The sequence below is a fragment of the Rhipicephalus sanguineus genome, chromosome 2, assembly GCF_013339695.2.
Source record: "Rhipicephalus sanguineus isolate Rsan-2018 chromosome 2, BIME_Rsan_1.4, whole genome shotgun sequence".
Lineage (NCBI taxonomy): Eukaryota > Metazoa > Arthropoda > Arachnida > Ixodida > Ixodidae > Rhipicephalus > Rhipicephalus sanguineus.
In genome coordinates this window covers 30759452-30774964 of record NC_051177.1, presented here as the reverse complement: position 1 = coordinate 30774964, position 15513 = coordinate 30759452, and the positions used below count along the sequence as shown (strand labels likewise).

The 15513-nt window shown below is 46.7% G+C and overlaps 1 protein-coding gene across 2 annotated transcripts in view; it reads right to left on the bottom strand.

Moving 5' to 3' along the window:
* Positions 1–1480: 1480 nt before the first annotated feature.
* Positions 1481–15513, bottom strand: part of LOC119382643 (DCN1-like protein 5) — a 31354-nt gene continuing 17321 nt past the window's right edge. For both annotated transcript variants that reach the window (XM_037650438.1, XM_037650437.1), the window contains exons 7-10: positions 12696–12804; positions 11733–11837; positions 5856–5958; positions 1481–3411 (exon numbers count right to left, since the gene is read on the bottom strand). In XM_037650438.1, the coding sequence (XP_037506366.1) occupies positions 3290–3411; positions 5856–5958; positions 11733–11837; positions 12696–12804 (439 nt within the window). In that variant the 3' untranslated portion in view covers positions 1481–3289. The remainder of the gene's footprint in view (positions 3412–5855; positions 5959–11732; positions 11838–12695; positions 12805–15513) is intronic.

Genomic DNA, 15513 nt, shown 5'->3' with positions numbered 1-15513 from the left:
AGTACAAGTGGAGTCTTCCTATGTTCTTGGTGCCCTCCTGATAGCCTACCAGATATCCAAAGGCGCTTTTGTTCATGCAACACACGATATGCATAGTAGTTCCTTGTGGGAATATATATATATTCCCAAAAGAAACTGGACAGGCATATAGATTGTAATATAATTTTGATTTAATGTGCACAAAACATTCTATCACATCAATTCTCATTGATTTCATACAATGCTAAACATGGTGCCCAGTAATTGCTGCTCAATAGGTAGCCTCCATCCGAGACTTCGTTCATTTTCACTGTAGAGTGGAAATTATAGGCTAGAATATCTGGTGTAATGTGTCAGGCCAGCATGTTCTGTTTACTGTACTTGTACGAGGTTAATAAAGTTCGGAGGGAGGCAACATGAAAGAAATAGATTACATTGTAATTCCCCTGATTACTTTCTCGGAGCAGCAATCGGTAACAGTGATAAATTAATTTTGGAGGATGTAATTGTAATCGGTAACTTCTTTTTCCTAAACTTGTAGAGTCTGCAAGCAGGTGCTGTGTAAGCATGTACACGGCAATCTTATCAAGCAAGTACTTCTTAGATTCTTAACCAACTGGTCAAAAGTAAAAGCAGACTTTAGGTGTATGCAGTAAATTCTCGTTAAACGGAACCTGAAGGGACCAGGAAAATAGGTTCCGTTTACTGAGAGAAACAGGGGTACAGAATTCAAGTATGAAACTAATCATGTAAGAAGCAGTTCCATTTAAGCAGCATTTCCATTTAAATGGGCCCTGCAACACTTTTCAAGTAGTTTAATGGCTTCATTAAAAGAGCTTGTTGCCCCACAAATCGACTGCCGCAAAAATTTCTAGAATCCATCAAGTACGAGCGGAATTACAGGGATTTGTCGCATACTCTCTCCTTTCGTACCAGTGAGCGCGCTGAAAGCTACGCAGGGAGGGGAATAACAAAGGGGGCAAGAAGATGTGTCCCTTCGTCAGCGTGTGTCATGACCTTAAGCACTTTCTTAATTTTTCTTCAAATGCGCAGCTCGCTTTCACTGTGACCGCAAGCGTGCGCGGGCACGTGGCGGCATCCCACGGCGGCCATGGTAACGGCCGCGGACTTTGAATATATGGCGCAGTAATTTGGGTACATGGCATCATTTGTAGAGAAAAGAGGGAGTGATTTCTAGCTGACTAAGAATTAATTCTACATTCCAGGCTGCATACTGCGCTATAATGTTTGGCTCGCATGGTCTCGGGAGCCTCGTTTTCTGACCATGCTGAAAAAGTGTTACAGGGCCCCTTTAAGGGATTTCCGTTTACCAAGAGTTTACTGCAGTTAGAGGAGGTTAACTGTTATCATTGTGGATAAGATGGACATTACAGTTTGTCTCAGGGTGTAGTCATTAATCCAGAAGAGCTATATATTGGTACCCGTGTTGTCTGCAGCAATTTAACCTGTACAAAACACAAGTAGCAGACAGAGACAAGGCTAGGTGTTGCAGCTTGGTAATGTGTATTTGCGTGTTCAAGTGTTTATTCGTTTAAAAGTTCGCTCTCAATACAGCATATATATATTTTTTTTGGAAGAGCAGCAGCACCGGTTGAAGAGTGTACTACACCACCGTAAGGTATTATAGTCAAAAGCCAATGCTTAGAAAGTTCAATCTACGGAATGTGTTCCTTTCGGAGTTTCTTTGCGGGGCCTTGCCATAGTAAAATTGCTAAAACATAGCAGCACTCTAGGCGATCCAAGCGTCACAAGGCCACCTGTGTTACTGGCACTCTGACAGGAAGACTCCTTTGCAGCTGCAACAGCGCAACCAAAGGCGGGAACTTGGAAAAAAAAGAAAATACGTCAGTCGTCCTCAGTCGTGCTGTTGAAGCCACAAAGGTACACCAACATGCCCGATTCTCCGTCCTTCTAAAAACACTTGGCCAGCTCACTTCCTGAAGCTACTCACATGCTGCTGCCCACCTCATACAAGAAAAAACACACTCCACATGCCCACACACACACATTCTATAAAAAGAAGTGTCCTCCCCAAAAAAAAGAAGAGGCTTGCACAGGCAGACTACACTACACAGGAACACCCTTAGGTACAGTGGCAGACAAGAGGGCACAGTACAGCGGCGCTTTAAAGCACATGATATGCCACATTTGATGACTATCTTTGCTGGGGCATGGTGCATTCACCAACTAGAGGAGTAAGGGGGTCAAGAATGGTTGCTTGGATGGGCTAGTTGGTTCACTGGAAATTTCGGGCTCAAAATGAGCTGTGCTATAGCAAAACGAGATTATGATGCACTAACTTGCCCAATCTGCAGTACTTGGTTGATTGCAACTCGTGTAACAGTGCGCAAAAGTGGAAAACACGTTGACTTTACTCTCTGTCTCTGTCATCACCCTTTCCACTTTTGCGCACTGTTACATGAGTTAATAAGGGGGGTGGGAGCTGTCCCAAACTTTTTCTTTCTTTTCTTTTTTTTTTTTTTTTTTGCTCTGGGAAAAACGAGAGTACCAAATGAAGAAGTGAATTTCACTGTGAGAGCACCAGAGGAGGAGAGAGCAAAGAGGCTGGCGCAACAAATAAAAAATAAAAGGGAAAAAGCAGCTGCTAGGCGCGCGTGCAGATCACAAGAGCGAGCAGTCACACGCTGTTGGCACTGCACTTTGGCCACAATGGCAACAAAATGGCCGGTGAAGCCCCTGCTGTCGCCGCAGAACACACTTGTACAAGCAAACGAGCCGTGCACTGCGCCACTTCGACACGAATAAATAGAGAAAAGAACAATCATGGAAGAAGAAAAGACAACCCATATTGTGACAAGTGCAGCTCACGCCGACTTGATTGGAAATGCTTTCTCCGCGAACTAAATATTACACTTTCGCAAGCTTTGTCTCATTGAAATAAAAAGAGTAACCTGCAAAATAATAATAAAATTATCGCAGCAAATGCACAGACTCCAAATGTTCACACCGCAAGCGGACAAAAAACGAAAAATTTGCAGGTGTCCAGCACAGAGGTAGTGTGTACAGTCCCTAACTAGTCAAAGAAAACAAGCCAGTTAGACGAGACAAGAGGGTGCCAAGGGCTGAAGCTGTTCATTAAGACAATTTTTGGCCCTCTTGACATGGGGTTCCATACTCTTGTGGCATTCACTGGGAGTGCAAAAGGGGGAGAAAGAGGTCGACGCGTGAAACACCGGTGACCAAATGCCCCCGAATGGTTCTTAAAGAAGGTTGGGATGGGGTAAGGTAGTCCAGGGGGAGGTGGCAGAGGGCAGGTGAGCAGTTCCCCTCAGCTGCATGAGGCTGCACCAAACGAGGGATGGCTACTGTCCTCGGCTGTCTGTGGAGCACGATGTAGGTGGGGGTACCTCGCACGCAGCCATTCGACAAACTCGTCTAGCAGCACTGGCCCTGCACAGCAAACGAGACCAGCAGGAACGTGAGTCAACACCAGCGTTGCCAGATTTGGCTACGTTTCAAGGCTTTATTAAACTGCGCGAAAAGACCAGGACACAAGCAAGAAAACACAGAGAACACCACGTACACGTGTTTTCTTGCTTGTGTCCTGGTCTTTTCGCGCAGTTTAACGTCTAACAGCAATGAACCAACTAGCCCACCAGAACGTATTTTCAAGGCTGTTGGCGGCAAAAATTTTGCTCTGGCTACTTTTCAAACGCCTGGCTTATTGTAAAAATTGAACAAAAATATGTGTAGCTCATGTTATACAGCAACATTAGCAAATATCTAGAGCACCGAAAGACCATGGCACTTCGAATCTTTTCAAGCATGTCCATCATCATCACCATGACTTACAGCTATGATTTCAATTGTGATCATTTTTTTCAGTGTCGTAAATTTTTAGTTATAGAACATGTCAAAGCACTGTTTGCATCAGTAATTTATACGCATTCCATAATGTTTTTTCTGTGTTCTTAAGTTTACTGAAAGCAGCTTTGGCTGTGATGTCTTCAACACAATAAAGCAGATACAACGTTCCTCTGTAATGTGGCTACTTTTCAAAAGTTTTTGGCTACCTTTCCCATTTTCGACGTGGCAAGCCTGGCCAACACTCTTTTTGCATACAGTTGGTTACAAGTCACTTATGTACAAGCGCCCTGCACGAAACTGACCTGTTGTTAATTCATCGATGGCTACAAAGATTAGTAAAGAACACGAGAAAACGAAAGCCATGCTAGTAGAAGAACCTAGCAAAAATAGTACATCCTCGTTTGGTCACCTGTGAGAACATGGAAATACTAGAACATGTAAAAAGTCAGTTTCATCGCAACGGCGAAGGAATGAATGCGACAGCAACAAATTCTAATGTTATACGAAGTGAGGCTGGCTGCTAATTCTTTTGGATCCGATTTCGCTTAACTCTACAATACTGTGGTGTAAGAAAATACAGCCGCTCCAGGGAGATGTGCTCTTTCCGCGCAGTCTCTTCGCGTTGAGAGCACAGCACGCAGAAGGATATACGAGCCGCCAGCTGATGGCTGCCGAGATAGTGCGCGCGACAACGCCCTTAGAATCAAAGTAAAAGGTGCTGCTCGAGTGACAACCCCCCCCCCCATCCCCCTGCGTCTTTTCATGCTAGTTCAATACAGGCGGGGCGTTTCCTTTCTGCTTCGACGGCAGGCCTCCCAAGCGGGGCAATGTTATCGCATGCGCCTTCCGAGCGACAGACATGGGCCTACTGAGTTGATCCCTGCTTCAGCCGCATCTGTCGTCCCCGTTCGCGTGCTTTTACCCGCGGTAGAACATGCGATGGGCGGGGGATATCAATTTGAACTTTAAACAGGACATGACGGCGACGGCGAAAATCCGTCGAGAGCGTCCATCTAATTGCTATCGCAATAAAAATATGATATCGGAGGATCATGAAAGATAGAGTTTAGCCCCAACTGCTTGGTGGAGAGGCTGAGGAGAAAAAAGCATGGCCTGCTAGGCAGGTAGCCCCCAATCGGCAGTAGCTTCCCTGATACGAGTCGCTTCACTTGAACTGTGGTGCAAGTTATTTACCCTAGCTGTAGACTAGCCATGTACATAATATAAAGGACTGTTTCTAGTTGTCCACGTAGCATTTGCCGACGACAAAACACACGTTAATGGCAGGATCGAAACATGCCATCTCAAATATTGCACGTCACGATCGACCACAGCAAGAGTTTTGAGAATAGCACATGCTATCCTGTGCTATCACAAATGCTAGAAAAGGCTCGTTAATCGTGACGTAAACATGGGAGAGTATAATGCAGTTGCAGTCTGTTGGCACACAATGTGCAGGACAACGATAAATGCACGGAGATTCATACAACAGTCTTTCATTTTTAACATTTCTTGCACATCAGTGGTGCTACCTCCGTTTGTTGAGGAGAGCGATAAGAGAAGTAAGCTGCAGTCGAATTCCTGCTTGTTATTCCCATCATCACTGCATGCACAAAAACAGCAAAATTGCATTTTTGTGCATCAGCACGGCGAAAGATCTACAAGTGCATTTCAGCACTTAAATGTCATTTTCAGGGTCTTTACAACATGCAAAAACTGATCATATGTACAGGATGTCCAGATATCAAATGGAACACAATCAGTCACCTGATTCCCACATGAATTTCACTTCATACCTCGTTCTTTAAGACTTGCTAAATATCAAAAGACTTGCCAGTCTGCACTTTCTTTTCAGTTACAGAAAAGTAAAAGTAATAGCTACAGCGGTGAATATAAATCAGGTGTACCCTGTCATATGCTCCTGCCTAGTGGCTAGTAGATAGTGCACCGGCTGTCTGCTAGCCACTAGGCACAGCTGAAGGGTGCACACAGTCGTTCCAATGAGAGACATCAGATGAGGCACTCACATGCACCGTCCTCATCGTAATTGGAGAGATCGGGCTTGATGGTGCGACTGAATTCCAGGACATTGCACCACTGGTCCTTGTTTATCACTCTATATTTGGATTGCTGCAGAGATTGCGGGAATGAATCAGCACACAAATAAAAGCAAAGATAATTAACGTGTCACGAACATATGTACTTGTATATGAAGCAAGCAAATTTAATGCCATGGCATTAAATGATGGGAAGTACACAGACGTTCTGTTCGTTCAAATATGTACTTACTAATTTTCCTTGGCAAAAGCTACACCCGCACACCATAGCAGCAAAGTGCTCAATGTAAACTTCAATTCAAAGGAGTCCTGTAACACTTTTCCAAGTAACCATCGAATGGCTTCATTAAAGGAGTTTGTTGCCTCACGAATCGACCGCCACAAAAATTTTTGGAATCTGTCAAGTACGAGCGAAGTCACAGAGGTTTGTCACACGCTGTATAATTGTTTTCTCCCTTCTCTCGACCTAACGAGCGCGCTGGAAGCTAAGCAAGAAGGGATGGCATGGGGGAAAGAAGTTATGTCACGCACGCGTCACGACCTTCAGCACCTTTTCTTCTTTTTCCATTCGAACGTGCAGCTTACTTTCAGTGTTATCGCACGCGCGGGCACGTGGCGGCCTCTTGTGGCAGCCACGATACCTACGCCGCTCGCAATGCGCAAATCAGCCAATGGCCGTGAATTTGGGCGTATGGCGCAGCCACTTAAGTAAATGGCATCATCTGTAGAAAGAGGAGGGAACTGTTTCTAGCGGATTTTGAGAATTATTTGTAAATTCCAGGCCACGTGCTGCGCTATTATGTTTGGCTCGCGTTTTCTCAGGAGCATCGACTACCGATCGGCAGCGCTTTCTGACCATGCTGAAGAGTGTTGCAGGGCCCCTTTAAAAGTGACCAAATGGGATGAATGGAAAATAATGCACGAACAAGATTGAACAAATAGGTTCTGTGCAGAATTTTGAAAACCCGGTGTGTATATGGCGTAGCATAGCTGTGCATATAGCATAATATGTGCTCTTAGACTGCTAATTACTAGGCTTGTGCAAATAGTAAATTTTAGGTTCGAAGTGAATAGTGCTCTGGTCAAATAATTTTGAACCGAATTCGAATAGTATGCATCACACAGGGGTGAGACGGCTGAAATCGATTTGGGAGCAGTTTTGGGAGCAGCAAAATTTCAATTTAGGAGCAGGAGAACCTTGTTTGGGAGCAGTTAGCGGCATTTATTATGTCATTTTTGGAGCTTGAAAAAACAAACTTGTAGTAACTTGGAGGAACAAGCACATATTTTAATCGGCTTAGAATACACATAACATTCAAAGAGCCTTTGGAGAAAGCTTTTTTTAACAGATTATTGCCAGGTATGAACTACACTACCTTTTTACAAACCACGCAATTTATATAACCCTGGTAACAACATATGAAATAGATAAAAAAAGTTTTTCCAAGGAGGTTCACTTTACATTTGAAAATAAGAAAAGAAAAGACATCACACTTCTCAAATAATAAAAAAAAGTCACAGTTTCACCGCAAGGGCGAAGCAATGAATGCGATAGCAACAAATTGTAGTGTTACACGAAGTAAGGCTGGCAGCTAACTTTTTTGTATCCGATCTCGCGTAACTATAAAACGATGGTGTAAGAAAATACGGCCGCTCCAGGGAGCCATGTTCTCCGCATAGTCACTTCGCCCGCCCTGCTGTGATGGCTTTCGAGATAGCGCGCGCGCGCGCGCCAGTGATTGCGACCGCGCGAAGTTCAAAGTTGCTCCTCGCGCGAAACCCCCCCCCCCCCTCGCGTCTTCGTGTCTTTTAAGGCTTGTTAAAAACGGGCGGGGAGTTTCCTGTCTGCTTCGACGGCAGGCCTTCCGAGCGGGGTGATGTTATCGCATGCAGCCTCCGAGCGACGGCAATGGGCCGGCTCGTTTGCTTCGGCCGCGTACGTCGCCTCTGCTCGCGTGCTTTTACCCGCTGTAGAACATACAATTCGCGGGGGGATCTTATCAATTTGGACTTCATACCGGAAGGACATGACGGCGACGGCAAGAACCCGTCGAGACTGTCCATATAATTGCTATCGCAATAAAAACTGATTGCATAGCAGTACGTCTTTGAACGGTCAACGAATGATTCCGACTAGCACGCGATTGCGGCGACGCCTTCGCGCGTAACATCGAGAAAGAGCAAAAGCGGTATGGCCACCGACGAACGCGCCAGTATGACCACCCCCATAGGCGTGCGCACGAAGGGGGGGGGGGGGGGCAAAGTCGATACCACCCATACTTTGACTTAATCGGAAGGAGGGGCGCTGCGATTAATATTTGCCCTCCCTGAAGGGCGAACCCTCAGGAAGCTTTCGAATAGCGTACGCAAAGCTTTGCGTTGGCTTTTCGCACAACTGCGCATACGTCGTACGCTAACCGCTTGCGGGCTCCCGTTAAGTGACGGAAATAGCGGGCCGCTAACGCGAACTCAGCGTACGCTATTCGAAAACTGCCTAAAATAAAGCGCCTTCAGCTATCTGCTCGGCTATGCGGGTGGCGTAGCGTCAAGTGTACCGCACGCTTTTAATAGGTGATAACAAAAGCGCGCTGCGCCACCGTTCGCTGCCACCTCGTGAGGGACCGCCTTCAAAAATTCGTCGCGAGCGCCGAGAAACCTTACCCCTCGGACACTACGTCGTTACCGCTCGGACACTACACATATTTACAACCGCTCAAAGGCGATTATCACAGCACTATGTAAGCCTCTATTACAAAGGCGCGTAGAAGGACACGCTTGGGCGCGTTAACGTGTTCTGCAAACATATCCCTGGCGCTGCTTCTAAAGTTACGTTTTCCCACGCTCAAAGTGACGCGGGCTTGAAAATTCTTGATTGTAGGGCCGTTTCGGCGCAGTTGGGCGCAATTTTTGTAATTTTTATGCTTTTGGAGCAGCTTGGCGCAGGAAAACGGAATCGTATCAAAAATGCGCAATATGCGCAGCTGTCTCACCCCTGATCACATATTATAAAAAAATAAATGGCATATTTGTCATGACCCAACTAACCTGCACAATATTTTTTTTTAATTGAAGCAAGGCATGTGCGAATGTCATTCTTTTTGGTTCAGAGAGAAATGGAAGCAACTTTGAATAGTAGCAGGATTTTAATTTCGGTAGAATGCAAGTGATAACCTGTAAAATATGTTACGTCTTAAAATTTAATAAGAGCATATAAGCCAGTATATCGAGCTTTTAAACTTAAAAAATGATGAATCAATGTGAGGGTAATTTGTTCATTAAACCTCGAAGTGGGGCTTCGTGACAGAGTGGATTTCCCCTGGATAGGTGTATTGACGGTATAGCACCTCTCCACTGCAGTGAAACCACCTTGACAGGAAGTTACATGTGGTTTGTTTATGTCTATTCGTTCATTTCAAATGCTTCGAAATTTAGAATATAATTTAAATTCGTTTCGAAGTGAATTTGAATACTGTAATATTCGTTCGAATATTCAAACTACTCAAATACTCGCACAAGCCTACAGTAATTACACTGGCAGAAAAACAATTATATTTGTGCAAACACAGTGTGTCACAAAAATAGTACAGTCGAACCTGGACATATAGGATTATTGTATATATTGAACACTCGCAACATCTCCCCGAGAATTCCATGCAAAAGTATAGCATTGTACCAAGCATACAATGAAAACATTCAGTCACTCACAATATGCTTAATGCATCCCTGCAAGTGCCCTTCTCTTAATGCCACAATAACTTTTTGCATCGCCAGAAATATTCATGTTAACAAAACGGCACTGTTTTGAAGGTGCTTTAGAACAGAGGTTCTGAAATAAGTTATGCAAATACAGGTGTTCTACGAAGGGAGCTTTAGGGTTCCCGATCCTGTGTTACCACCAGGGGACATGTAAATAGAAACCGTTCTGTCTACTTAGTATGTATCAAATTTAACCAAATTTGGTACAGATACGCAACTTTTTCTGCTGACTTCGAAACAGGAACTGGTTTATAACTATCTGTCGCAGCTAGTGAGATACAACAATCAGCCGCCACAGTGATTTATCGCAAAATTAATTAGTCAACTAAGCAAAAGTTGCACTAAATTTCAATGTTAGCATGTTCCCAAATGCCTGTCCTGCGCTATAAAGCTATTGGTCTATTACTTCATCCCCAGTGAGCATAAGAAAAACATGTGGCGAGCACTGAATGGAATTTAACAATTTCATGTAAGGCACAGCAAACTATGGATGGCTCAGGGCAAAAAAGGTTCACATTTTAGCTCCACAATGAGTTTTGCTTCAGTAAGCATAACTGCAACACTACTGTGTGTTGTGGTGAAACATACGAACAGTTCAAAGAATTAACTGCCATACAGTGATGTGTACTACAGTATAGACCGCTTATAACGTAAGTCGCCGGAGTCGCGAATATCCGCACTATAAGCGGTACCGCACTATAACCAAAACAACCTTACTTGCGCAAAACGTGTTGAGCATGTAGCCTCGCGTGTCCGATAATCGACATATGCGATTTGGGGCGCTTACAACCATTTAAATCTCCGAATGTTCAAAAATTAGCCGCCAAAGACCCGCATTGCCAACGAAATGAACACGCGGGGAAAAAAGCAAACAAAACAAAGTGCCATCACGGAAATTCGCCGACTACGTTTCAGGCCACTTCGAGGTATGCGCATTACACAGAAACCATGTCGAATCGCGACCGAAATTTCACGTGCTGAGCGCGGTACCGATCGTTCGATTTCACGGGCGCACACGCGATGTCCAAGACATTGCAATCGAATCCGGAACCACCATTCGAGAGTTGCTTGTGCCAACCATGCCCTCGTTTTCATTAACGATATGATTCCCTTCCCTTCAAGTGCAGCCATCGCAAAAAGCTTCGTTGATTCCGCACCAAACCGCAACTTTTATCGCCCGCGACCGCTACCGAAAAGCAACCAACGCTGATTAGGCCTAGCCTGCGGTTCAGCATGTTGTCGCGGGAAGTTTGTCCAAGACAACATGAAGGTCGGACGTCGAAAAGATCGCACTCAAGCACTAACCCAAGAACAGCGCGGGTGATACGAAGTTTGTGTTCGCGGCCGGGAGATCAACGGCGACAAAAGCCCGCCAAGCTCGTTTAAGTCCCCGCACTGGCAGAAAAGGCGAAAGCTCGCGTCATGAAGTCGCAAAACTTTTCAATTTGCGGACGAGGTAGCAAACGCGATATCTGTAGCAAGTGTGATAACGACGACGCTTTTCCCGACAGGAAACTTACTTTAAAGCGCACTTGATGAAGACGCGATCGTACGTTCCACGCGGAACGCGCTGCCGGCAAGCGGCCGCGGAGTCTTGCCGCCGCCGGTGCAAAGGCTACTCCGTCGCCTAGGCAACCACCATCCTTCCCCACTCGGCGAGCCCGCACAGCGCTGCCGCGGTCTTTTCCTCCCTCCGCCCCTCGTTCGTTCACTGTGCGTACCCTCGCCCTTCGTAATGACCTCGTCGCTCCCTCCCCAGCGGCGCGCCTCCTTTGAGAACCGCACTCGCTACCGCGTTTGTCAGAAATATTTTTCCGCAACCGCATTATAAACGGTATTTTATCTTGGGGGACTGCACAATAAGCGGTATGCGTATACATGCGGTTCTATGGGAGGGTAAACGGGAGTCGAAAAAGACCACATTATAACCGGTCCTGCACTATATGCGGTTACGTTATAAGTGGTCTGCACTGTACTTGGGGCTTGTGTATCGCGTATGAAACTCCCAGTACATGATACTAGTAGTTTGTGGTCCACTTTACATTCAACATATGCGAGTTCGACAGCACTGTGTGAAGTGCCATTGTTTACCTCGAGGAATTGGTGGAATGATGCGCACAGCGGCCAATGCTTGCCAAGAAGCAACTGCAGCATTGCTTTTGCCGTGGCCATGTCCATACTACGCTGGTCTTTGTCCTGAAAGAAAACAGACAAATGGTCAAGGCGGAGCAAAGTAGGCACTGCAAAATGCAATGCACCTTTTCATCAAGCGATGTCTACTCCCAAATAGGCGAGAAGCACAGCACATGTAAATGCTCTCCACCAGCTTAGTGCATTGTACAGCTTTGAAGAAAGCTTTTCTTCTGGTCAAACTTTGTGGAAGATGTAAGCATGTCTAGCATATTTTTCAGGTCCAGTTTTACCCCATACTGGACCTAAATGAAAAAAATCTAAATTATTAGTGTAACACAAAACCATACGCGTGCGCAGAGTTGTCTATTGGCGGGAGCAAATTTTTCACCACAGTGCACCCCCCCCCCCCCCCGCCCGCCAAATGGATGAGTCCAAAAGGAACCAAGCTTCACAAAGGACACAAAAACAAAAATGATGCAATGACGTGCTGCTCACAACGACCTGTCCTTGGTCCCCAGCTTTCTGGGGCTAAAGGTGGAAAGTAAACGATTCTCGAAATGCAGCGTCACAGGTCTTCAGCCGTCCTTTTATCGTCAAAAACCTGCATGGCCACAACCCTGCACCTTAAACAACGAAAGGACAAGTCCACCTTAGTAAAGATATGGGGCTGACTTGGCACAGGGGCAGCCGCCCTCCCTGCCGATGCTGTATGTATGCCAATGCATGGGACATTTTACGATAACATCATGAGTTAGAAGCTATGCTAACAGTTCTGCAGTTTGCAATATGTTTTTGTTTTAATACCTTTTTTTTGTGCTGATAACAGAACTCAACAGAGTGACAATTTACTGAGCAAAATTTTCAATGCCCGAAAATAGCAATGGTATGTGTCAACATTGATGGGCAACCATAAGAGCTCACCCTAGCAAAGTCATAGGCATATCTGTAGATACTCTTGAATTGATTTTGGTCATTCAGCAGAGATTTCAAGTAGTCCAGCTTCCCTTGTATCTTCTGAATGGTGTCACACCTGTAAAAGAAAGTATATCAGTGTCTGTACATAATAATTCAGCTAGTACAGCTGGTACTCAGTCACAAAAAGAGATAGTTTTTGAGATACTACGGTTGAACACGGATATATCGAACCAGAAGGGGATTGCGAATCAGTGCGATATATAAAAAATTAGATATAAAAAATACAGGTCCCGAGACCTTACCAGTGGCGGACAGACAGACAGACAGACAGAGGAACTTTATTGTGTCCTGGGACGAGGGTTCCTAAAAACCCGCGGAGGGCATCGCCCGCAAAGGGGTCGGGAGCCAAAGGCTCCCGATCGCTTCACAGGCTCCCTGGACCGCCCGGAGTTGATTCGCAAGATCCGGACTTGCGATGCATTTTAAGAATTCTGTCTTGTTGATGTGATGCTTTCTTGTGCAAACGCGCAAGCGGGGGCACCGCCACATTAAATGGGAAAAAGTTGCTAGCTGATCGCAAGCTGAGCACTTTGGCGAAATGTCTGTATACACGGCCATAGTGGCAGGCGACGGGAACGATCTAGTCTGGAGGAGTCGGAGGGCGATCTCCTGGTTCCGAGTTAGCTCTCTGTGCGGATCTGGAAAGGATTTCCTGCCTAGCCTGCTCACAGCATTTTAACCAGTGGCGGACGATCACCTACAATTAGCGCATTCGAGAATGACAACTAATTCGGCACACCCGATGCAACAGAATGTTTTATTTGCGTGGAAAAAAAAAATCGCTTATTTTGGCCTGCTTCTTTGTCTTCGAAATGAAGTTGAAGACGCTGGCCTTGATCTTATCAAGGCTGTCCAGGTGTGACAGCCCGGTTCCCTCCATGTCGCCGCAACAACGGCAAATCAAGCCGAACGCTGCTGCCACTTCAGCGGCGGAGTACTTGCGTGTAGCCGCCGCCTCGTCCGGACGATCTTCGTCGCCACTTGAGCTGTCAGCCTGGGCATCCTGAGTCCCTGCAACCGCAGCTACAATGTCCTCGTCAGCGAGGCTCGCAACAGCCTGAACATTGCAGTCCGCTCCCACAGAATCGTCCGCAGAGACTTCGGGTGGTACAGCAGCCGGGAAGAGGGACGACAACTCACGAAACGCGTCGTCTATGCACTCGTCGTCGCAGTCTTCACCGGTTTCCACAAGTTCTGCCGTCACGAAGCCTGCCTTCCGGAAGCAGTTGGCCACGGTGTCCATCTTCACGTCTTGCCAGGCATCCGTCATCATTTTAATGGCACCAAACAGCTCAACCTTCAGCTCAGTGCCCACGCGGAGGTTGACCAGCAGCCTATCAAGGAGTCGCCTCCTGTAGCCCACCTTGAAGGACTTGATGATGCCCTGGTCGAGTGGTTGCAGCTTCGCTGTCATGTTGGCCGGCAGAAACTTCAGCTCGATGTTTTTGAGCTCGCAGGTGGTGTGGTGGGCCGAGCAGTTGTCCACAAGAAGGCAAGCGCAACGCCCCGACTTGCCCAGCTCAACGTCCCACGCTTGCAGCCATTCACGTGTCATCCACGCCTTCTTGTTCGATGCGTAGCGAACGGGGAGCTGCTTAAGAGTTCTTGAAACAACGCGGTGCCTTTGCTTTCCCGATCACAAAGGGCTGGAGCTTCCGAGACCCATCCATGTTGGCTGCCAGCAGAACGCTCACGCGGACTTTACTCATTTTGCCGCCGTGACACGTGCTACCCCGGACGTCGAGAGTCTTGCTTGGCAGCATTTGCCAAAATAGACCGGTCTCGTCGGCATTGAAGATTTCCGCAAGTGAAAACTTTGCGGAGATTTCCGGCCACTCCTTTGTGATCCACTGCTGGATGTCCTGGCTGCTTACGGCTTCGCTTTCGCCAGAAATGATTTTGCCAAAGATGCTGTAGCGTTGCTTAAATTGGTGAAGCCACCCAGTGTTGTCGGCGAAATTGTCTTCACTGAGTGCAGCGGCAAACCATTTGGCCTCAGCCATCAGCATTGGGCCATCCACAGGAATGTTCTTCGCGCACACTTCTAAGAACCAGGCATAGAGTGCCTGTTCTACTTTCCCGTGGGCAGGAGCACGCACACGACGGGCTCCTGACGTTCGCAGCTCTGCCGCCTTTGCCTTGATATCTGCCTTGTTCTTCAACAAGGTGCTCAGCGTGCTCCGTGGTATCCCGATGTCGTCCGCCACCGCCGAACTTTTTTCGCCCGCCTCAACACGCTGTATGGCTTTCAACTTCATCGCAAAGTCAAGGTTCTTACGCTTCTTTACGCTGGCCATTGCTACACGAGAAGTCGAAAATTCAAGCAGTCTGCAGTGCCTTTGCACTGCACATACGGAAATGAGGAATGCGGTGGTATGCAACAACTCACGGAAGTGGATTCAGCCAACAAAGCGCTCGCGATCAGACGCGATGGCGGCGATGGCTACCCGGGCTACCTGCGAGGGCAGCAGCGATGTACGAAAGGCGCAAGCTGTGGTTGGCTGAGCAAATACGAAAGGCGCGGGCTGTGGTTGGCTGATCAAAACTCACAAAACAGCAACAAAAAAAAAAAAAGAAAGAAAGAAAAGGCGAAAGGAAGAAGCCACCGGCTCCTTCGTTCCTGCTCTAAAAAAATAACAGAAAAGGCGAAAGAAGGAGGCCACCGGCTACTTCGTTCCTGCTCTCCGAGCCGACGGTAACGCGGAGAAAGCATGAGAAAAAAAAAAGTCGTTCCGCAAGTTGGAGAATGCGCCGAACAGGAGTA